This window comes from Schistocerca serialis, chromosome 5, assembly GCF_023864345.2.
Source record: "Schistocerca serialis cubense isolate TAMUIC-IGC-003099 chromosome 5, iqSchSeri2.2, whole genome shotgun sequence".
Lineage (NCBI taxonomy): Eukaryota > Metazoa > Arthropoda > Insecta > Orthoptera > Acrididae > Schistocerca > Schistocerca serialis.
Window position 1 is genome coordinate 567540723 of NC_064642.1, and position 25201 is coordinate 567565923.

The window sequence follows — 25201 nt, forward strand, 5'->3', positions numbered from 1 at the left end:
GGATGGTGACATGGCACCCAATGGTCGGCACTACCTCTTCCCAACACTTCTGTCCTGAGTTTGGTAAGTTGGAGAACGCGGGGACAGAGGTGTTTAAAGGCTATGAGGAAGGGTGATGCTTATGCCGCTGTAGAGCTCGTGGACACTCCTTAATTGACTCAGTGACCGGCAACCACCAAGGGACTGTCTTTCACTGGGGGCACCCTGAAGAACGAGGAATCACGTTTTCTGCTGCAGAAACAATCGTTGTAGTTACCTGCTCAACCATCAAATCAATGTTACCATGTGGGGGAGATTCAACTGTGGCAGCACAGGTGAAAGTTTCCCAGGCCACCTTGTTTAAAGCCCATCTGGGCAGGCGTCCATGGGCCCGACACCAGGGCACTGACAGGAAGATGGGGAAGTGGTCACTACCACACAGGTCGTCATGTGCTATCCGGTGGATAGATGGGAGAAGGCCTGGACTGCAAACCGAGAAATCAATGGCCGAATATGTGCTATGTGCCACACTGAAATGTGCGATGGCCCAGTATTTACGAGGCAGAAGTCGACTAGTGACACTAAATTTTCATCATCTCTGCCTCAGCCAGTAAGAACTGTGCCACCCCACAAAGGGTTATGAGCGTCAAAATCTCCCAAAAGTAGGAAAGGTTTAGGGAGCTGATCAATTAGTGCAGCCAATGCGTTCAGGAGTACTGCACCATTTGGAGGAAGATATACGTTGTAGACAGTTATGTCCTGCGTTGCCCTTATCCTGACAGCCACAGCTTCAAGAGGGGGCTTGAAGGGGCATAGGTTCACTGCATACTGAGTTCAGGACACAAACTGCAATAGACACTCTATTATAGTTTCTACAGTTCCTGAAACATTCTTATAGCCACAGAAGGCAGGGGTCTGCATAGCCGGGAACCAGGTTTCCCAGAGGGCAATGCAGAAAGCAGGTGTAAAGCTTAACAGTTGCCGTAGCTCAGACAGGTGGTGGAAGAAACCACAATTCCACTGGAGGATGACGTTATCGTGAGGCCGGGAAGGCATGAAGTGCACAAGGAGGCAGGTTATGCCTCAGGGTCACCTGCTGCCTCGGACTGAGTATTTGTAGGCATTTCTATGGTGGATGAGGCATCAGTGAGATCCAGATCCGCAGGGGATGCTAAGATCTCCACTGCATCCTCAGATGCATAATTGATAGGGAGTGGTGTTGGGGCCACCAGAGGGTCCTGTTTCTTAGCAGACTCCTCCTTAGTTTGCTTGCTCTCTCACTTCTCTTTAGGGGCTTGCTGGGAAGATTTCTCCGAAGCAGCTTCAGGCATGGAGAAAGACCATGAAGCTCTTCATCCAGCAGCTTTTGGATCCTTGAGCCACTGACGAGTGTCCGCCGTGGCATTAGTGGAGACCTTGGAAGAGAGGGCCCCAAGGGACCCCTTCCACACGAGAGAAGCCAGAGGAGGCTGTTGCTTCTCCAGCAGGGGGGAGGGGACTGATGTCCCCTGCGTTTGGGGGGTGGGGCCTTGCGCCTGAAGTAGGTGCTTTGGGAGCAACAGAGGAAGATTTGCCTCCTACCACCAAGGGGGAAGATGTATTCTGGTAGTCCAGAGGGCCCACTGTTAATGGCAAAGAGTGAGGAACCATTGGCACTTGGGACAGCAATGCTGATGTAGCGGCAGTGTATGTCGACGTCAACCAAATGGGGTGTAATCTTTCGAATTTACGTATAGCCTCTGTGTAAGTCAACGGTCCAGGGTCTTGTACTCCAGAATTTTTCACTCCTTTTGGAGTACTGAGCAGTCTGACGAGCAGGGGCAGTGGTGCCTTCCACAGTTGATGCAAGTGGGATGTAGCGCACATGGAGTATCTGTGTGCAGTGCAGCGGGAAGACATGTGCCCGGCCTTCCAGCACTTAAAGCATGGCATAGGGGGAGGGACGTGTGGTTTAATGTCACAGCAGTAAACTATCAACTTGACCTTTTCAGGCAATGAATCACCCCCAAAGACCAATATGAAGGCACCGGTAGCAACCCTTTTGTCTTTGGGTCCTCAGTAAACGTGCCAGGTGAAATTAACACCCTGCTATTCTAAATTGGCGCGGAGCTCGTCGTCAGGCTGCAAGAGGAGGTCACAATGGAAAATAATCCTCTGGACCCTCTTGAGGCTTTTACAGGGAATGACGGAAACAGGAATATCACCCAGCTTGTCACAGGCGAGTAACACTTGGAATTGGGCTGGGGATGCTGTCTGAATTAAGACTGCACCGTTTCGCATCTTTGACAGCATTGTCACTTTTCCAAACTTATCCTGAAGGTGTTCAATGAAAAACTGAGGCTTCATCAGTAGAAAAGAGTCCCCATCGGTTCTGCTACAGACTAAAAACTGAGGTGAATATGGCTCTCTCTGTTCTGTAGCTCTACATTTCTCCCATGGTGTAATGGGGGAGAGTAACTATTTAGGGTCATACCTGTTGGCATTGTATTCTATCTTGCCCTTCTTAGAGACGGCTGGTGCCGTACGGTCACCAGCAAGAGATGACTCAGTCCGCTTCATTACGGGTCAGCCACCCTGATGCCACCCACTCCGATCAGGGTGTCTCCCCATGGGCGCCACCTTCCCACAGCAAAGGCCAACGGGCATGATGGCTGTTGCTGGGAGTCCTGATGCCCCAGGAAGACAGGCATCTACTCCTTGGCATATGTGGGGAGTTTACAGCTCAGGCATCAGCAGTACAATCCCTGTGTTGTCAGGGGGCTACCACCAAATGGGTACATGATGGCCCCACTACAACAGACTGCTACCGTGCTGGATATTGGGTGCAGAGAAATCTAATATTGTCATGGGGGCGAAAGAGGACAGTAGGCAACGGAAGAAGATAACATACTCCGGAAAGTGTCCTCGCCCAAATAGTTGAATCGCAGGTGGAGATACAAAGCCATAAGAGATTCAGGAGATCGAATCTAGGGCACTATGGATAACTCATGCACCAAGTAAGGCGTCCTTCCCCATATGGCCCGCAGTTCTGTAGAATTTTGAAAGTGGCAGGTCAAACCATAGAATGGGACCTGAACTCATAGGGCCGGAAAGTGTGAGACTTCTTTTAGTCGCCTCTTACAACAGGCAGCAATACCTTGGGCCTATTCTAACCCCCAGACCCGCAGGGGGGGAGCGTGGAGGGGAGGAAGGTCAAAGCAAACCAGAAGGATATGAGAGACGTCAAAGTGGTCACAAGGACGCAGTTTTGTGTGTTGGAGGAAGAAAACAACCCAAGGGTGTGATTCCAAGAGCAGCTGCAATTCCTCCTTGTTAGATCTAATGCCACAAATGTTCCACTCGAGAAGAGTCATAACGGGGCATGGGGAGGATGGAAAAAAACAAGGGGATGTCACTTTGGCAGCTACCGCTGAGTGCCAGCCTTAGAAGATTCATTCCTACATGGTGCAGAGGCTGGAGGATCCTCTTCTGTGAAATCTACAGAGGTGTTGACATTATCCCTGTGTCAGCCTGCAGATTCCAGGGCAGTAAAACAGTAGACGATGCGCACCGGTGAAATGGATGTCAGCCGGGTGAGGGTATCACGTGATGAAACCACTGAAGAGGATTTTGAAGTCAGGGAAGGAGAGGAGCGTTTGCCTTTGTTCAGTTTGTTAGAACCTTTATACTTGGCAGGTGAAGACTGACATTTGTTGTCCGGAGGGATCTAAAATGTCTTTGCGGGAGTGTTCCTTTTGTCCTTTCTGGCCTGACAGTTGTGTAGCATGTGATTTCGTCACTGAGGGCGAAGATTTGGTGGCTTGTTGCACAGCTGCAGGAATGCTACCATGATACTGGGCAATTTCCCGACAGTACTGAACTGGAGGTCACAAGTATCTGTGGTGATGTCCTCCACAGAGCACGGTGTAGCAAAAATCGTACTACAACTATGGGATGGTAAAATGCAGGGCTTTTGACCAGCCAACGAGCTGTGAGCGACAGGGTAGGATACTTTTTCATTCACCCGGATCTCCTGGGCAGCCCGTTCATAGAGATACACTCATGGGATGAAGCAGCATTGTCACCATTATAATTAATACAGTGGGGAGAAGGAGGTGGGCAATCACCCTCAAGATCATCTGTACCATAAACAACACATTTGGCCAGGTTTTGACAGTACAAGCAAGCGTGGCTGTAACACTGACACTAACAGCAATACATCGGGTTTGGAATGTATGGTTGGACCATGACGACGTCATGGCCTGCCTTAATCTTTGATGGTAACACTACTCAATCAAATGTGAGAAAAAAGTGTGTGTTAGCACTAAGTTTGCATCAACCTTTTTGATTGCCAGATTGACTGCAGTAATGCCCTGATCAGAGAGATAAATTTGAAGATCTCCCTCAGTCAGAACATCAAGCAGCTGAGTGTAAATAACACCTCGCAAAAAACTCAGTGTACGATGGGCCTCGATATGAACAGGATAGCCGTGGAATAGCAAAGCCGTAAGCAGTTGTTGGGCTTGAAAATCACAGTTCATCATCAGAAGCAAAATCCCATTATGTAAGCGAGAGCAGGATTTCACAGGGGCTTCAATTGCATCAACACTTTTCTGACTAACAAATACATTAACAATAGCAAAAGACTGGCCTCCTTCGGTACACGATATCACGGGAAACCGTGGTGCAGCTGGGATCTTTAACTCTTTAGCTTCACTCCATTTACATTTAGTAGATGTAGATTGAGATGGTAATTGGCTCATTGCAAAGAAATCCCCCAAGATTGCCAGTGTCTCCAATGGCGTGCTCCTTCCAATGGACAACCCTCTCAGAGGGGGACTCACCCACATTACGTGATTGTTCACACCTCCTGAACCCCAGACAGAGGTGCCAATTGACAATTGGGAAGGTAGCAGCTCAGGCAGTCACCCCTCCCTGGGCCTAACCTGTACCAGAGAGTAAGTGCAAACCCTCATGTTACCCCGTCACCCGCTGTATGTTAAACACGTGTGCCAGCTTTCAGGAGCACACAGGGAGGAAGAAGAAACAAGGAGACCTTAAATGCCAAAATGGAGGCAGGGAGGAGATAGAGAACAAAGAAAGAAGGAAAAAGCAGACAAGGGACTGTTCCACTGTTGGACTACTGAAATTTTTTGAACATATTCACGAAGATACTCAAGACATGTTCACCAAGGGAGGAGAAGAAGAATGGCAGGAGAATATACCTGCAGCTCGGAAAGGGGAGATGTGCTGCAAAGGCTGGGGCTCTGTGGTAGCCAACCAGAAACTCACCAAGAGTGGTGAGCCCCCTAAAGGAAGTAAAGTTCAATCTGAAAGCCTAACGCCTTACTGTAGTTTTAGAAGTAGTGTCCCACATCTAAAATTATGGGAGATGAAAAACAATAATCATGATTAAAATAAATAGCTTCTCTGAAAGAGTGTTAAAAATGAGAAATCACTATCCATACCTCCACCCATCAGTTGCAAAAACTGTTCGTTCAGACCTTTTTATGTGTACACACAGAGACACACTTAACTGAGTGATTAGAAAACTAAGTTTCACTTATGTACTAGAAGAAACAAAGCATCTACTCTGAACTGCGATTTTGTATGTAGGTGATGCCACAATTTTAGCAGAGAAAGCACTTTACCTTCTAAATAAAATGACTGAAGACTACAACAATATTATTATATCCTCAAGGAAAACTGTAACAATGGCATTTATAGGATAGGAACTCATAAGAATAGAAATAATGGTGAACAATAACAGCAGAAGAGCAGGTCAGCCACTATAATTATCTGGTATGTGATATCACATACGAGTATGATAAAGATGTAGAAAGGAAAGTAGCAAAATTTGGAAACATGTATGTGAAACAATAAACAGGTACAAATCAAACAATAGAAAATCCAGACACGTAACACAGCCATGAACCTTTCCTCCAGAAGCCTTAGTCCCACAGAAATATCAGTCCTTTTCAAAGGCCTCACCTTTTGCCCAATCCCAAATTCAATCATGTAGGATTTGTTAAAGACCTTTTCTCCTCCTCCCGATCCCTACAGTGGAAATACTTTTTCGCCACCAACCCTACCAATCAGATTCAACAGAAGACCAACGTCGAACCCTGCCTAACTCAGTTCACTCCTCCATTCAACTGTGGTTCATCCCCACTGGCACCAAATCACCTCCTGTTAACTTACCAGAATTTTTTAACCTCAAACCTTGCCTCACCATGATTCCCCGAATCCCTCAACATGTAAGAACCACAGTCTACCATCTAAAAATTTATCCTGACCTTATAATCCTACCTGCAGACAAAGGCTCCACCACTACTGTTTTGAACTGCAAGGATTACCCGGCAGAAGGACCCCACCGGTTGTCAGATACTTCCATTTACAAACCTTGCCACAGTGACCCCATTCCAGAAATCCAGCAGGATCTCCAGTCACTCATCAAATCTGTAGGCTCATCCCAGAACCTGTCACTGGAGTCCATCACTCTGCTCACCCCTACCACTCCCTGCATTCTTACCATCTACATGCTTCCTAAAGTCCATAAATCCAATTACCTGGGACACCCCATTGTGACCAGTTACTGTGCCCCCACTGAGAAAATCTCTGCTCTCATAGACCAACACCTTCAACCTATTACCCGGAACCTACCATCCTATATAAAAGATACCAACCATTTTCTCCACTGACTCTCCACAGTTCCCATTCCTTTCCACATGGTGCCCTGCTCGTCACTATTGACGCCACCTCCCTTTACACTAACATCCCTAATGCCCATGGCCTTTCCGCTATTTAACACTACCTTTCCCAACACCCGACAAATTCTAAACCAACAACTTCCTTCCTAGTCGCCATGACCAACTATATCCTCACCCATAACTACTTCTCCTTTGGAGGCATTGCCTACAAACAAATCCAGGGTACAGATACGGGCACCCACATGGCACCATCCTATGCCAACATATTAATGGGCCATCTAGAGGAATCCTTCGTAAACACCCAGAATCCTAAACCCCTCACCTGGTTCAGATTCACTGATGACATCTTTGCTATCTTCATCAAAGGTGAGGACACACAATCCACATTCCTCCAGAACATCAACAACTTCTCCCTCATTTGCTTTACTTGGTCCTACTCAACCTAACAAGCCACCTCCTTAGATGTTGACCTTCACCTCAAAGATGGCTACATCAGTACCTTTGTCCGTATCAAACATACTAACCACCAACAATACCTCCACTTCGACAGCTGCCACTCATTCCATACCAAGAAGTCCCTTCCGTACAGCCTAGCCACCTGTGGTCGTCGCATCTGCAGTGACGAGCAGTCCCTCTCAAAATATACCGAGGATCTTGCTGAAGCCTTCACTGACCATAATTATCCTTCCATCCTTTAACAAAAACAAATCTCCCATGTCTTATCTTTCCAGTCTCCAACCACCTCCCAAAGTCCCGCAGACCAGCCACAGAGGAGTATTCCCTTCGTAATTCAGTACCATCCGGGACTGGAGCAACTGAATTACATTCTCCACCAGGGTTTCAATTACCTCTCGTCGTGCCCTGAAATGAGAAATGTCCTGCTCACTATCCTTCCCACCCCTCCCACAGTAGTATTCTGCCATTCACCGGACCTACACAATATACTCATCCATCCTTACACAGCTCCTGCTCCCAATCCCTTACCTCATGGCTCATACCCCTGTAATAGACCTAGATGCAAGACCTGTCCCATACATCCTCCTACCACCACCTGCTCCAGTCCGGTCACGAACATCACCTATCCCATCAAAGGCAGGGCTACCTGTGAAACCAGTCAAGTGATTTACAAGCTAAGCTGCAAACACTGTGCTGCATACTATGTAGGCATGACAGCCAACAAGCTGTCTGTCCGCGTGAACAGCCACCGACAAACTGTTGCCAACAAACAAGTGGACCACCCTGTTGCTGAGCACACTGTCAAACATGACATCCTTCATTTCAATGACTGCTTCACAGCCTGTGCCAGATGGATCCTTCACACCAACACCAGCTTTTCTGAACTGTGCAGGTGGGAACTTTCCCTGCAATACATCCTACATGGCCCATAACCCTCCTGACCTCAACCTTCATTAGTCACTGTCCTCACCCATCCAGCCTGTTCCCATTCCAGCACTACACAGCTGTCATTCCACCATCGCATTCAGTCTTTTTACTTCTCTCCTTTTCTGCAACCCCCCTCCCCATCTCTCCCCTGGCCTCCATCTAACCCGCAGTACTTCACTGTCCACCAACCCTGCCCTAGCATCCCTCCCCCTCTCCCCATCCCACCCTCCTCCCTAAACCCACCCAATTGCCACTCCCATCATCCACTGGGGATGCTGCTTGCAGTGTGGTTTCAGTTGCCTGAGGCTGCAGTCTGTGTGTGTGTGTGTGTGTGTGTGTGTGTGTGTGTGTGTGTGTGTGTGTGTGTGTGTGATGAAGGCCTTACTGATCAAAAACTTTATTTGTGACAATCTTTTCATTGTGCCTATTTGTGACTCAGTATCTCAACTATAGGGTGAATAAATGGGTACTTTAGAAACAAGATGCAAAAGGAACACGCATGCAATTGTGTAACTACAGATATGAGTCGTGGATCACTTACAGACGACAAGGAAGTAAGAGCCATGCAGTTGCAAAGAAATGTCTTACACCTTTGAAAGGCCATATCAGTGTAGGCAGGTTAAAAAACAGTGACAGTAAGAAAGAATCAAACACATTTAACGTAAATTATTATTAGGATGATATTCATAATTATTACTATTATTATTGAAGATAACAGATAAAAATGGAGTGAATATCTGGACCGTATGAACAGAGGCAGATTAATTACAAAGTCGGAAATTATAATCTGGTAGGCTAAAGAAGTCTGGAAAGTCCAAGGGAGCAAACACCTGACATCTGATATGCAGAAGAAGACGAAGGAGGAGGGGAATGGCCACTATGGGGCATCAATGATATGTTGTAACCTCCAAATATTATGCATCCAAGTGGCAGACAAGATCTCTTTACAAGTACAGCTGCTATTCAGTCATCTCTTGCAGGGCCGGCTTACCAAACTCGGGACTGATATTTCTTGAACCTACACTAGACGTGTGGAAGTAATTATCAGAAATCCATCACACTAAAGGTACCAGTTGACCATGAACAATTGCAGTTCTGATTATGATATTGGTTTCACGGTGCTCAATGGCATGCTTATCAGCACCCCTGTAGAATACAGACTAAATCCTTTGTGAGAATAAATTCTTTCCTTAGGACAATGGCACATGGAAATGTACTGGACACTTTAAAACCTGTCTGGCAATGACAACACAGTGATTTCTTATCAGTATACTAAAACTGATGACAAAAGTTACACTATGTAATCGAAAGTATCCGGACATCTGGCTGGAAGAATTACAAGTTCATGGCACCCTCCATCGGTAATGCTGGAATTCAATATATGGTGTTGGCCCACCCTTACCCTCACTGACAGCTTCCACTCTCGCAGGCATACGTTCAATCAGGTGCTGGAAGGTTTCTTGGGGAATGACATCCCATTCTTCACGGAGTGCTGCACTGAGGAAAGGTATCAATGTCTGTTGGTGAGGCCTGGCATGAAGTTGGCATTCTGGTGTTCTATAGGATTCAGGTCAGGACTATGTCCAGGCCAGTCCATTATAGGGATGTTATTGTCATGTAACCACTCCATCACAGGCCGTGCATTATGAACAGGTGTTCGACTTTGTTGAAAGATGCAATCGCCATTTCCGAATTGCTCTTAAACAGTAGGAAGCAAGCAGGCAATTGAAACAAAACATCAGTATAGGCCTGTGCTGTCATAGTGCCACACAAAACAAGGGGTGCAAGCCCCCTCCCTGAAAATCACCACCACCTCTGAATTTTACTGTTGGCACTAAACATGCTGGCAGGTGACATTCACTGGGCATTCGCAAAACCCACACCCTGCCATCAGATCACCACATTGTGTAACGTGATTCGTCCCCCCCACACACCGTTTTTCCACTGTTCAATCATCCAATGTTTATGCTCCTTACACCAACCGAGACATCGTTTGGCATTTACTGGCATGATGTGTGGCTTATCAGCAGCCGCTCGACCATGAAATCCAAGTTTTCTCACCTCCTGCCTAACTGTCATAATACTTGCAGTGGAGCCTGATGCAGTTTGGAATTCCTGTGTGATGATCTGGATAGACATCCGCCTATTACACGTTACGATCCTCTTCAACTGTCGGCAGTCTCTGTCAGTCAACAGACAAGGTCGGCCTGTACGCTTTTGTGCTGTACATGTCCCTTCATGTTTCCACTTCACTATCACATCGGAAACAGTGGATCTAGGGATGTTTAGGAGTGTGGAAATCTCATGTACAGACGTATGACACAAGTGACACCCAATCACCTCACCATGTATGAAGACCATGAGTTCCGCGGAGTGCCTCATTCTGCTCTCTCACAATGTCTAATGACTACTGAGGTCGTTGATATGGAGTACCTGGCAGTAGATGGCAGCACAATGCACCTAATATGAAAGGCATATGTTTTTGGGGGTGTTCGGATACTTTTGATCACATAGTGTATGCATGCGACTATTCATGCATGCATTCACATTCATCCCCTTTCCAAGTGCTTAAATAAAACTATAATATAGCCATGACATAAAACATTAAATGAAACAGGAATTAGCTGAAAAATGTGCTAAGAGTTATTCTCTGGTACATGCGATTGGCCGAATGTTAATAAAAACAGGGAGAGAGACAGCTAATGTGAGAACATCCATATATTTAACAGATAAGTTACATATACGGATGTTAAAAGTGCTTAAATAAGAACTTGACTCCCAGACCAGTTGAAAAAGAGAGGAGGAAATAAAATCTAAATTCACAGGTGGAGAGGATATGTGACGCTATTGCAGTGATTACCTAATTTAGTCAAATTTGCAAATAAACTTGGCAGTATAAGCCAAGGTATCAGTATGATGTTGCACCCTCTCTGGCCTGAATGCATGCACCTATTGATTTGGGAAGTGTGTCAAAGCTGTTTTATGTTCTGAGGCAAGCTGACCCACTACTGTTGTAAATGGTCCTTGATATCATTGATACTGGCACTGGGACTGGTTCCACCCATATCCTATTGTGGAAAACTCTAGAGATCTTGCTGGCCATGGGAGTACCTCTCCACTCCGTCTGTGCTTAGACAAACGTGGCGTGTGTGTGTGTGTGTGTGTGTGTGTGTGTGTGTGTGTGTGTGGGCGCGCGCGCGCGCGCGGGACATATGTGAATACAGGATGTCTGATGTACCCTTGTGCCATCCTAGTTCCTTCAATCACTACCAGCCATGACCTAAAGTCATGTACAGACACATCCCCACACCACGAAGCCAGGGGTAACAACAATGCCTCCCAAAAACTTTCAAAGAATTTGACGTCTCCTAGGGTAGCCATAATGTTCATCCATGATGACCATCTGGGGTAGTGTATAACCACAATTCATCACTGAGCACCGTGCGACATCATTCATCAGCAGTCTATGCTTCCTGGTCACAGCATCACTCCAAATGAAGCCATTTATGTTGTTGTGTTAGCAGCAGCCAACGCATGGAATAATTCCCTAGTCTGGCTGCTGCAAGTCTCCTGCCAATGTTATGAGTTGACACAGAATGATGCAGGACATCTTTTACTCATTTTCAGATGGCAGGTGGGTGGTAACGATATGCTTGGTGCACAATATAGCAGTCCTCCCTTTTGGTGGTCAGATGTGGTAAACTGGAACCTTGAAAATTAGTATGCCTGCCCTCATGTTCCCATGCAGTTCAACATCACACCACTGTCACATCTGAATGCCCCACAAGTTGGGATATTGTACAATTCAACCAGTCGGCCATATGGCGACCCTCTAATAGACCCCTTTCAAACTATGTCAGGTGTTGACAATGCTGTTGCACACAAGTATTCAGCATCTTCGTGTCTTTCACAGTGATCCACCAACTTCTGAAGCTATCTGTGAACCTTATATAACCTTCCCTTTCAGACCCAGTAAGAACATTAATGTAATCTGGTGGCTGTTCTACCTGTCACAGATAACTGCAACTGTGTATGAAGTTACACTGACAACTCTCCAGAATAATGATGTGAAAGTACTCATCAGGGAGCATGGGGTAATACACTACTTTCATTGCATTTTTCAGTTGCAGCAGTTCTCCTATGCAATTGGTTAATTTAACAGTTGTGTGGCTATTGGGGCATACAGTTCTGTCCTCATTTTAAAATCTGGATTAAATTTGCCTCTTTCTGTAACTCAGAAATGTGTACTGTCAGTCAAGTCCTATTAAACATGCAAAATTTTTTTTAAGAATTTACAATATGATACCATAACCCATGTGCACCATATATCATGCCTCAGATAATTCTAATTCCATATCACAGAACACAACAAGGAGGAAATTCAAGTGTAAACAAGAAACTAATTTTTGTTGCGTATACAGTAGGAATGTCGGACAGAATAGGAAGATGTATTTTAAACATAAGTACAGGATATTTAATGGAAATAATTCAAGGCTTTTGACAAGTGCATTAACATTGTTATGAGTAGATGAAATACCTCTACAAGAGATTTACAGAAGCTCATAACTGACAGCAGCTTCTAATTCAAGATAATGGGAATTTTTCTGTTCAAGTGGGATAAAAACTAAATAGTTATTCTTCAGAGGGAAACTTGGGTGATAGGCCTATCAAAATTGACAGATACTGCAGAACTTGATAAGATCAAGATGTTTGTCCTTAACACATTCTTACAGAAGAAAACTAGAAAATGGATTTGATAAAGACCAAACATAACTGAAAATCAAATTGCATACATTTGATTAAATAATAATGAAACAATAGAATTTTATAGTCCTGAACCACTTCCAAATTGAAAAAAAAAAAAAAAAAAAAAAAAAAAAAAAAAATCTTATTCATATGATACAGAGTAAGAACAGATACAAAGCTAAAAAGAAACATACTTATCAAGGAGGCTTTTAGAAATTTAGATTATGATTATTTCCTTCCTCACAGCCAAGACTGGTATGCAATCAATGGAAAATTTACACCATCATTGAATAAATATTTCTGAATTCAGGAAAGGGCAATACACGAATCAATTTTGTTTTCAGACTTTCTACACAAATATCTTGGCATCTGTGGCAAGAAACTGAAAACTTGAATGACAAGAGGCTGTTTGTGGAGGATGCTGTTGTACATGTGAAAGTCACAACACCAGAAAATTGTGGTGAAATAAATGAATCTATATAATAAATAACTATATATAGGCCCTATATATATAATTTTTTGGAGTGGCTGTGAATGACAGACCATCCAATCAATTTACCATGCGCATTACAATCTAGCTGGCTGGCATATGAAATGTGGCACTTTCATACAAGAAAAATTCTAATTCTTAATACTTTATTCACACATGTACAGCAAAGAAAATCTTGTCAACACTGGACTACAACTTTGAGAAGTTTTACTTTACCGTACAATTATCCCTACAAAGAACTGACACAATTATCCTGTTACTAAGGACTATTAGTAAGTAAGAAAAAGGTTAAGCATGATGTTGTCACAGAATGCAATGCCTCTGGCAGCTGGCACAAAAATGTTTCGACAGCACAAAGTAAATAAGCACTCGTAGCCTCACACAACGCTGCACTGCATCAAAGAGCAGTGATCTTTGTCGCAGGGCAAGAGGACCATTGTCCAAGAAGCACGCCGGAAAGTGGAGATGTCAATCTGATCTTTCTGTATATCCTGGAGGCCTGTCTGTGCTAGGTGGCGAAGGTGCCAGTGCTGCAGTAGGTCAGCATTGTAGTACATCAGTAGGTAGCTCTTCCTCAAAAACATATGCAGGCTTCACCCGATCACGAGAGATGGTAGAGGACTTGTTAAAAAGTATGTTGATTGTGCGAACTACCCATCGTATGACCTTGTGTATGCCCATGTTTTGGTGATTGTAGTGCAGCTGGCAAATGTCACAGAGAAGGTGGGTCTGGGGGCGAAGCCAACGTGGCGCCGTACCCCCATTTGTCAAGAAAGTTTTAGGAAATTGGAAGGAAAGGATGTAGCAGTTGATTGAAGCAAACTCCTGGTGGTAGAAGAGAGGAAGGGTGGCCTGCATACCATAAATCCAAGGAGGCGTCGAAAAAATGGGCATGGGTCAGATGAGCACGAATGGAAGACATGACTTGCGTAACGAATCAGAAGGACAGCTCACCAATTGGACAGCGGAGGTTCAGCTGTCTCAGTGTAAAGGCTCTCCATGGAGCTGGTGTTAAAAGTTCCAGATGCTAAACACAAGCCACGGTGGTGGACAGAGTCTAGACGCTGAAGAATAGACGACTGTGTAGAGAAGTAAACTATGCTTCCAGAGTCAAATTTTGAGCGCACTTAAGTGTGATATACGTGGAGGAGGACCACTCTGTCCACTCCCCAGGAGGTACCACACATAACACGAAGGGTGTTGAGGAATCGCAGACAGCGAGCCGAAGGATATGAAAAATGGGAAGACTAGCATAGTTTTCTGTCAAATATAAGTCCCAAGAATTTGGTGACATCTGTGAACGGAAGGTCGACAGGGCCTAGATGTAGGAAAGGTGGATAAAACTCCATACAACGCATATGGTTTTAATGGGAGAAAATTAGAAGCCAGTTTCGATGCTCCATGAGTCGAGGCAATCGAAACATCCTTGAAGACATCATTCAAGAAGGCTGGTCTGTTGGGTGCTGTAGTAGATTATAAAATCGTCGAAACAGAGGGAGCCAAGACATTGGGAAGGAAACAATCCATAATTGGATTTATGGTGATGGCAAACAGTACCACACTTAGCACAGAGACCTGCGGCACCCCATTTTCTTGGAAGAAAGTAGGGGGAGATAGTAGTGTTCACCTGCACCTTAAATGTGCGCTTTGTCATAAATTCATGGATGAAAAGGGGTATCTGACCATGAAAGCCCAAGAGAACAGTTGGCAGAGGATGCCTGATCTCCAACAGGTATCATATGCGCTCTCCAGATAAAAAAAAAATATCTACCCTTTGGCGTTTCCTGAGAAAAATGTTCATGGTATAAGTGGAGAGAGAAACAAGGTCAACTGCGGAATGATACTTTCAGAAACCATACTGGGCAGGTGTTAAAAGGTTTCGGGACTCAGCCACCAGCCTAAACGTCAGTTTACCATACACTCCAGAACCTTACATATAGGCCTACTACTCGTGAGAGAGATGGAGCAATAGCTAGAGGGGAGATGTTTGTCCTTTCCAGGTTTTGGAACAGAAATGACAATAGCTTCCCGACATTTTCTGGGAAAGGTACTGTCTATCCAAATTCGATTATAAAGGTGATGGAGGTAATGCAGACTATGGTATGATAAATGCAGCAACATTTGGACATGGAAGGGGGGGGGGGGGGGGGGGGGAGGGGGGAGAAGGCTCGGGGACAGGGAGGGATGTGGAAAGGGATAGTATGCAGCCCAGAAAGGAAAGAGCTTCACTAGCTCGGGGTCCTGTGCTCACCACGCACATATCCACAAAAGAGTTGTGGACCCCCTGCGGGGAATAGGCTAGTTCTCTGTTGGATTTCACTTTGTTTGTTTTGTTTTAGGGTGCAAAAACAACTAGGATCATACGCGCCCATGTCAAAACTGTTAAACACAAAGACAAACAGAGGGGCTAAAAACAACTATACATCAACACTAATCGACAGAAAATAAGGCAGCAAAAAAATGGGGATGTGGAGAAAGATGCATAAAATACACCACAGAGAAATAGAGGTCCAGAACTAAAAATCAAATGGTCTTCACCATATCGCTACGACAGATAAAAAGTGAAACGCGGTCAACAGCCCACACGTCGTTCGTTAAAACGGCTGATACCCCAGATGGCAGAGCTCCTCTCAGATAGTACTTCACTATATAACTGCACCATCTGCGAAAAGCCTGATTTACTATTAATATTGTCTGCAAGGTCATTAAAACACACTTCCTTCCCTATCCTGACCTAATCCTACCCTACTTTTTACATGCACATATTATTTCTACAAGTTGTCTGAAATATTGAATAGCACTGCCCTGAATAGTATAATGACAGATAAATAAATGCATAACATTTATTTTTCAGAGAGTTAATAACAATGAAAACTTCTTTTGGAGATGATGTATGAAGTTAAATATAATCAAACTTGTTTTTGGCAGATTTTCTTGTGAACTGTAGGCTATCAGGTATGGAAGTGTTCAAACCATAAATATCTGCTACTGACAGAAAAAGTTATTAAAAATTTCTGCAATTTTTGTGCTACCTTTCATCAGATCATTACCCATCTTTAGTAAAATTTCTTGTGTTTTCTTGATTCATTTTTGCTGTCTTATTTTCTTACCACTATAGTTGCACTGCACCCAAAACCTACCTTTCTTAATGCATCTCACTTCAAACCATGTAAAAAAAAATTTACGGAAACCTGTGGCAACCTATAGATGTAAATTCTTATACTAAACCACAGCACTGGAGTCATGTATGGTTCATGTAGAGTATCAAGCTCTAGGAAAAGTTATGTTCTATCTTTGAAATGACAATAGACTACTTTTGTTTGAAATAGTGAATAGTGCAGGTTTGTAAACTGACAGTAAAATAACCCCTATCATACTTCATGCTCTTGTTTCTACTGTTTCAATCCAAAATATTTTGCACTGTTTAACTGCGGTCACGGAAAATAAGTACACCTGTTAAGAGCACATGCGAACTCCCCCCCCCCCCCCCACACCAAACACACACACATTTACATCACATCCTCTATGAGCCTAAAAAAAAGCTGTTGGAATCAATAAACTCTTACAAACAGCTGAGTGAAACATGTAGGGCCATGAAATGAAACAATCACATACGATCAGTTGGGGGCAAAGCAGTTAGTCTTCTGTTTAGGCCTACTAGTAAAATATTAGGGAAATGCAATCATTCTACAAAGTAGAATGCTTACAAATCACTCATGCAACCTACCCTAGAATATTGCTGAAGCTTGTGGGACCTGCACCACATAAGGCTGAAGCGGGATATTTAACACATGCAGAGAAGGCCACCACAAATGCTCACAAGTTTGTTTGAGCTGTGGCAGAGTGTCTCAGATGATGAAAGAATTAAACTGGCACACTTGTAGGCAGAGATAAGCTACACAGAAAAAGATAGCTCACAAAATTTCAGGAACTGGCTTTGAATGCCGATTAGGAATATACTACAGCCCCCTACGTACACTCTCACAGGGAATGTGAAGACAAGTTTAGATTAATTTCGGCACACAGAGAGGCATCTAAAAAATCATTCTTCGCACACTCCATACATGAACGGAATGGGAGGAAGCCAAGATAACTGGTACAATGTGACAGACCCTCCACCATGTTCTTAACGATTTGCAGAGTAGGGATGTAGGCCTAGGTTTAGAACCGAGCATACTACTGAAACTTCTATTATCCGAATAATTTAATTCAACTCACATGGCTTAGTAATGCAGCACTATAATGACAGAACACACGAGTTAACTCTTACAAAGTCTATAAACATGACTGCAAAATTCGTCCATCGGGGAGCAACTGAGCCAGGAATAAGAGTATAGGCCTATAACAAACTTCCCATCAGTATAAAAAAATTAATAACATGCATGTATTCAAAAGGAAATTAAAAACATTCCTCACAGAGCAAACTTATTATAAAATGAAAGAATTCCTACACTAGTAAGGCATCCTTTTGAGTAAAGTAGCCTAGGAAGAAATAAAATCTTTATGTCATGAAGATATAATTGTGTACTAACATAAATTGTAGTGATAAAATGTAAATTTATTTATACCTTAGTTTGAAACTATTACTACCACTTATTCTATACTATTAAGTATTCACTTGAACCTATCTATGTAATAAAGACAAAAATTTTGTATTTTAAGTTAAATCATAGTGACAAAATGTAAGTTTTATTATTTGAGGCACGGGGATAAAAATGTATACTCCCATTCATTCTGTTATTTTAAGTATTCAATTTAACTCATACCAATAAAGTGCAGGTTGTAATATTGTCCTCAATTAATCGTTCACAGAAAATAGGTATTTGTATGATATATAAAATGCTCACATATTTTTTTTAATATTTCACTTGACTTGTCCTATATTACTAGCACACTCTTTGTACAGTATGTATCAGGACCAAATAAAAAAATCTAATCAAATCGTAGAACAGCGATTTTACAGCAACGAAAAGCAGGCTGGACGTTGCCATCGCTCACTGGAAATGAACACAGACGGATATAGGTCTAATTAGATTCAAAAATTACTACCAACCTGAGAGTACTTGTTGACATTGAGTTTCTTAAGTCTGTGCTTCACGCCCATGTCCTTCAGTGTTCGCAAAATTGTATGCTGCAGCTCCTCGGTGCATTCCAGTGCAGAAATATGCATGATGAACACAGTCAAATTCCATACCATAAACGAGGGAAGGTGAACACCAATACTACTCAGTAAGGTGTATATTAAAGACGCATGGCTGTATTATTTTTGAAACACTGCCGGGTGTAACACCGTGCTAACAAACACTGTAACACAATCCACACTAAGACCATTAGTAAACTAAAACACACATCACAGCCGCGGTCTATTGCAACTAACAAAAACTTTAGTTTTTCTATCTTTGGCCTTACTGACACATCTTTCCGTTACACTTTTCAAATCGACCACGCAAAAGATTCTAGTCTTTCCGAAATGTCATAACAGAATAGCCAACATATGAATTGTACAACAGATTTTGAAACGTTTGACCAGCCATGCAAAACCAGAGACGATTTAAGTATATCAATACTAATGTTATTATTACAGAACACTGCTATCAGGTTTAGTTTGTTAATTGTTTGTTATTGTTCTCCCAGTATTCCACGGCGTCTCCCTACGCTTAATTTTTTGACATATTTGGAACCTAACCAAATTTTCGATGTTCTCACTCTACAATCTTGATCTGCAGCACGAATTTCCGCACTTTCCCATGCAATACATTTCCATATAAAAGAATGTACTATTCGACAGAACACGATTGTTATTTGTGACGTTGGGCACCCATAATTTTAAACTGCTAGTCATTAAAAATATAAAAATACAGTTTTGCGTCTTCTTCATGCCGTCACTGATAAAGACTTCAGAACCTGAACACTGAAATACAAGTTCTTTTGTGTTAAAACAAAAAATATTCATGTGCTCATCCTTCTACAGTAAAATTTCCAGATATAAATGTTTTATTCCACCGTTGAGCATTTTTACATGCAACGGTGGAATAAAACATTAGTATTTGGTTATTTTATTGTAGAAGGATGGGGATAGAACACACTAAATAAGGACATGAATATTTTTCATTTTAATGCAAAATAACTTCTATTTCAGTGATCTGAACGAATACTACAGGAGTTTCGAAGACTGGATCTAAACTTCTAACAGTTGTATTTTATTTTTTATTGATTGCATGTTTTGATGGAGGATTGTTAAGTCTGTGAAATGCCCCATGTTACTCTTTCCAATGGTTTGTTTTTCATTGAGACATCTGGTGTATGTGATAATTGAGGTGTTAAAATGTGTCTTGTGAGTGATTGTTTCAGTATTTTTAAAGTGCTGGAGATACTGTTGCTTCAGTTAGAAACTGATGAGCCTCAGGCAGAGGTAGGTGTAGACAGGACACAACAAACTTTCAATAGAAAATTGAAAAAGAATGTAGGAAAGTCATCTAATAGGAAGAAAGTTTTGTTCTTAGGCAGTTCTCATGCCAGAGGTGTAGGCCAACTTCTGCAGGAGGAATTAGGACCAGAATACCAGGTCACAATTTTTTTCAAACCAAGTGCTAGTCTGGATCAGGTGACAGAGGATTTAGGTTCATTCAGTAAAGGATTTACCAGGGAAGACACCGTGGTTATTGTGGGAGGGCCAGGGAACAGCATCGACAGAGATCCTGGGTACAGTATAGAGTGTGACCTGGTAAAGATTGCGTCGGCATCGAGACACACCAATGTTGAATTTGTATCTGTCCTGAGACGCCATGACCAGCCTCATTTGAACTCTTCTGTTGGGAGAGTTAATTTGTAGTTGGAACGGCTGCTTGGGTCAGGTGCGGGGCCTCATATTGGTGTGGTTCCTGTTGATTCTCTCAGTAGGTGGGACTATACCAGGCACGACCTACATCTCAACAGGAAAGGGAAGGGGAAACTGGCTGGGGTAATAGCAGGAAATTTAAAGGGGGGAGGCACTGCCATGAATGGTAAAATACCAGTGGTTACAGGTGTTGGAGCAGCACCTTTTTTAGGATAGGTATGACAGAAAGATGTCAAGTTCTACGAGAGGTCAGGATTGAATCAAATCTTCAGTTTAGGAAAGAAATTAAACAGCACAATTCTAGCACATTGGATCACCAATCACAGCTGTCAATTACAAATTTTCACCAATCACCAGAAATTTTATCTCCACCAAGTTGTATCTCAGTCCTAGGTAATTGCATTGATGAATTAAAGTCACCCAACCCAGTTGACATAATCTGCCTCTCTGAACACCATGTGACCACTGGTACAGCAACTAGGCCTAAGCACAATGAGAAACTCAGACAGGAGAGTACTGCAAATGTTAGAATAAGGAAAGGTTGGCTGTCCTCAGAGCCATCCCTAACCCCACTTTGATTCGCCTCACAGCTCCATCAAGGTGTGGTCAATCATGACGCCAGAACAGCTCAACAAAGTGTACGTTGGTGCCATGAGTCAAGGAAGCTATCTTGTCCGGGTCACCACCTATGTCATATGCCCCATCCCGGTCCAAACAGTTTCCCGCTCCACTCACTATCACTACATCGTCCTCTTTTGCAAAGTCCTTACATAAAGACCCTAGGTCCTGTATACATGACTTAGTCCTTCATTTGGCTTGAAGATACTGGTGGCCAGGTACGCTGCTCCTAAACTTTCCTGTAACTGAGAGCCTACACCTCGCCCATGGCTACTACCTAGCAGCAGCACTTTCTTCTTCCTAACACTTTGTACATTCCTAGGCTTCTTGGCCTTGGTTGAAGTGTGCTGCACATTTCCTGCTCCTCGTTCTACCTGAGGCTCTTTTCCACTTAACTCTGGCAGTGGTAGATACCTGATGATAAAACTGTCAGATCGGGTTCTCTTTCTTCCTATCCTCCTACCAGCTGCCAGTTCCCAACCACCCTCCTTCCCCCTATCTCCTTTGATCCTTGCTTCCTCCAACTGTGCCAGAAGGGCAAGATTTTCCTTTCTTGTTCCCCAATCAAAATGTTCCTACTGCATACTATGCAGTTCCAGGAGAGAGCGTCTTCTGTTCTCCCAACATGCTTCCCACTGCATTCCCCCCCCCCCCCCCCCAGTGAAAATATTTCCTACAAGATTGGCAACAGATACCTCTACTCACTACCCTATAACTGCTCCCACGGCGTAGTGTGACTTAGTTCGTTACCTGGAGAAAGTTCAGTGAGTTGCACTGTGTGTGTGCTTCGCCAATTAGTGTCGGTAGCTGCTGTGCAGTTATTTTGCTGCTCAAAGATCGGCTGCGGTACAACATAAGGCATGGCAGTGTTGTTGCGCGTTGACCACTGCTGCGGCTGACGGTTTCTATTCATATTCGGCATAGGGCCTTGTGATGGTGAATTGTAATTCGCTCGTGCATTGAAATTGCCCCTGTTGTTTTGGAAATTTCTTTCAAATCGTTTGTTTTTTCCGTTCTCGTTGCTGTACTCATTACCTCTGGGTATGTAACTTAGCTGTTGTGTGTACCAACCTTGCTGTGTGTTTAAATCACGTTTTACTGACTGATTTATATAATTATGTTGTTGTTGTGCCTGATTTTCTGTTGCTCAATGGGGTACCGGTCTTTCTTCATAGATTAAGTCGATAGAATCGAGAATTGACAGAAAATATTCAGTGTTGTGTTCGGGCATTGTGGCTAATTTTTCTCTAACGTGCGAGGTTAAACGACTTTTCAAAATTTTTAACACATCTACCTGTGATATTGGGTTCGTCCAGTAGCGTGTCTTGTCAGATATTTTTCAAAGAATCCACGTAGACTAACATATTTGCCACTGAATGTCGCAGGCTTGTAAGCCTTGCGTCTGAGTCTTTCTTGCACGGCCTCAGACCAGTATTTGTCGAGGAAAGCTCGTTCAAATGCTGCAACGTTTGGCCACTTCAGCTTCCCATAACAGCACATCGCCTTGCGTATTTCCGACGACAAATCTGATTTTCTGTGCTTCCGTCGAGTTGCGTTGAAATACATGACGAAAAGCATTAATAAATACTACGGGATTCATTATTTGACCTTCGGTAGTAAATCTAGGACATTGTCGTTGTCTCAGCAAACCTTCGTCTGCAAAAATAGTCGATAGACTCGAGGCATTTTCGATCGTATTTATGTTGTTATTGTAGTTACCTGTAATTCCGGCTGGTAATTGTTCAGGTATTGGAGTTGTGGGTATGTTTACATTTTGCAGTCTACCACTGTCACTGGTACCTGCTGTGGGACTCGCGACAGTTTATGAATAGATACCAACAGGTTGTGGTTTGTTCACTGTAACCTGTGTATTATTTACATGCATATTTCGAGATCCAGTAATATTTTCTTCTAAAACATTGTGGATCCTATTTTCCGAGGCTTGTAGGTTAATGTTTACATTGTTCACGATTTCATTTTCTTTTTTCTGAATGGACTTTTTTACTATATCTGTGTATAACTTACAATCTTTACCAACTTCTCTGCAATGATATTACCCTGTTGTCAAGATTCATATTTAGATCGCTGCCCGACGTTTCATTCATGAGGGGTATGTCGCTCTGGGATATACATGGCATTGTCTCATCAACTGTAAACATTGTGTCGTCAAGGTTATTCTGCTGTGTAGCGAGGCTATCATTTGTTACTCCTGCGACACTCATCTCTGATCTACTCAAACCTTCAGCAGTAAGGATTCCGTACATGGGGCCAGTAGTGGTGTCTACTATAACTGGCCAGTATTGGCCGCCACCAATTATGGTGCTACTATCCTTGTGTATAGGGGAACTGGCGCCTTCCACGGCCATTAGCGAGTGGCGGTCAGTAAAGTCAAACATGTTTGATTTTAGTGGCCGATGAGGCGGCAAGTAGCAGGTCATGTGATATACCGGCGGACATTATTGGACGGTTCTTAAGTGTAGAGGCCGCCAGTAGAGCTGATTCAGTCGTTGTGTGAGGAGCTGTGCCGTTGTTTTTGAGCCTAGGACAAGCAGTTGTGCCTTGCTGTCGTGTAGTGGCTTGATATCTCTTGTTCAAAAGCAAACAAAGATATCGGTACTAAGAAGAACGTGAATTGGGGGCCTGATAATATTGAAACAATTTTAGAAACATTCCAAAACTATGAACTACTGTGGAATATACGCCATGAAGATTACTTCAGCAAAACAAAAAGGGAAAGTAATATTTTGAAACTGAAAGAAGACCTTGAAAGTCAGGATGTAGTTGTTCCCGATGTTGCGTTTTTGAGAGCTAGAATAAAGACTATCAAGACAACATACATAAGTGAGTTACTAAAAGTTATCTCATCAAAAAGAAGCGGAGCTGGAGCTGATGATGTTTATCTACTGAAGCTACCTTGGTTCAAAACGGCTGACACGTTTCTAAACAGCGTCGTCGGAACTCGAGGCTCAATCAAATTTGGTAAATTAACGTATTCTATTCTAAGTACATGGCTTGAAAATTACTAAATATAAAAATAGCTAAAAACTGACTTTTTAGAATTTTATAATTGTTACTACATGGAAATGTTTAATTGTATTTTCCAATGTATGCAAAAACTTTCAATGGTATAATGAAACAATTTTTTTAATAATTTGATAACTAATTTTTTATTGATTCTTTACTAAAAAGTATTTACAAGCTTCTATATCTCGAGATTGAACTGTTTATTAGAAATAATTAAAATTCTAATTTTGTAAGAGTAAAAGAGCTAAGTCGTTGTACAAAAGTAGGTAAAATCAGAAGTTTTAATTACTAAACATCTTCCACCATATTTACATTCCGATGGCCTTCATTTGCCAAGGAACTTGTCCTTCTTGGTTGAAGTAAGCAGCCATTTTGTCCTCTTTTCTGATGCCTGCTGTGAGTAGGCATTGGCTGTACGAACACTACTTATGGATGGTAGCTCCGTTCCAGGTGTGCGCCATAGTCCTGGATGCAGCACTCCTGTTTCTGTGTCTTCATAATCAGCCCATCCTTTTTCAAAGTACGAACCTGGCTATAATGTACATAACCAGTTGTGAATCGTACATGCAGTTTGCACAATTACATCAACTGTGGATAAATTAACCTCAATGTCTTTTCGAAATATTCTAAATCTAGCTGCTAATATGCTGAAAGCGTTCTCAACATCTCTTCGAGCTTTTGATAACTGGTAGTTGAATATGTTTTCTTCTCAGAACAAGTTTCTTCTCGAGAATGGTTTCATCAAATTTGTATACAGGGGAAATGTGTCATCTGCTACAATAACGTATTCCTGAGGCAAATTCAGGCTGTTTTTGTTAATGGCTGTTTTCAAAGTAGACAGCCTAAACACACTTCCATCACTAGCCCTTCCATTTGTTCCCACATCTACATAAATGAATTTACAATCGGCGTCAACCAAAGCCAACAGTATTATGCTGTAACCCCCTTTGTAGTTGCAAAATTCTGCACAACTTCCAGGTGGACGTTTGATGGCTATGTGTTTACCATCCCATGCACCACAACAGGATGGAAAATTCCATTTGATCTCAAAACCATTTTGTATATGTCTCCACTCTTCCATAGTTTGAGGTTCCTTCAACAAAATAAATAAACATTAAAATATAGTTTATTGATTTGTTAGTGTATGTCAAAACCAAACAATATACTATTTAAATCTGCAAATCATTGCAAAATTTCTGTAATGTCGCATTTGTATTTTTCAGAAAAGTTCCACTGAAGAATGTGATGATGGACAACAGGAACTCATTAGTGTCCTTACTGAGCCTCAAGAAAATGAAGAAGAAAATACTGAAGACATGGATGATGATAGCATTGCAAAGAGCACAGTAAAAGCAAATGGAACGTCGGCGAAAGAGAACCAATTTGCGACGCCAGGTGCAAAGAAAAGACACATTTCAAAATTTTTCCAAAGTT

General features: G+C 42.8%; 1 protein-coding gene across 5 annotated transcripts in view; it reads right to left on the reverse strand.

The window, feature by feature from the left end:
* Positions 1-18717, reverse strand: part of LOC126481273 (uncharacterized) — a 100547-nt gene extending 81830 nt beyond the window's left edge. For all 5 annotated transcript variants that reach the window (XM_050104902.1, XM_050104901.1, XM_050104900.1 and 2 more), the window contains exon 1: positions 18341-18717. In XM_050104902.1, the coding sequence (XP_049960859.1) occupies positions 18341-18360 (20 nt within the window). In that variant the 5' untranslated portion in view covers positions 18361-18717. The remainder of the gene's footprint in view (positions 1-18340) is intronic.
* Between the last annotated feature and the right edge of the window lie 6484 nt (positions 18718-25201).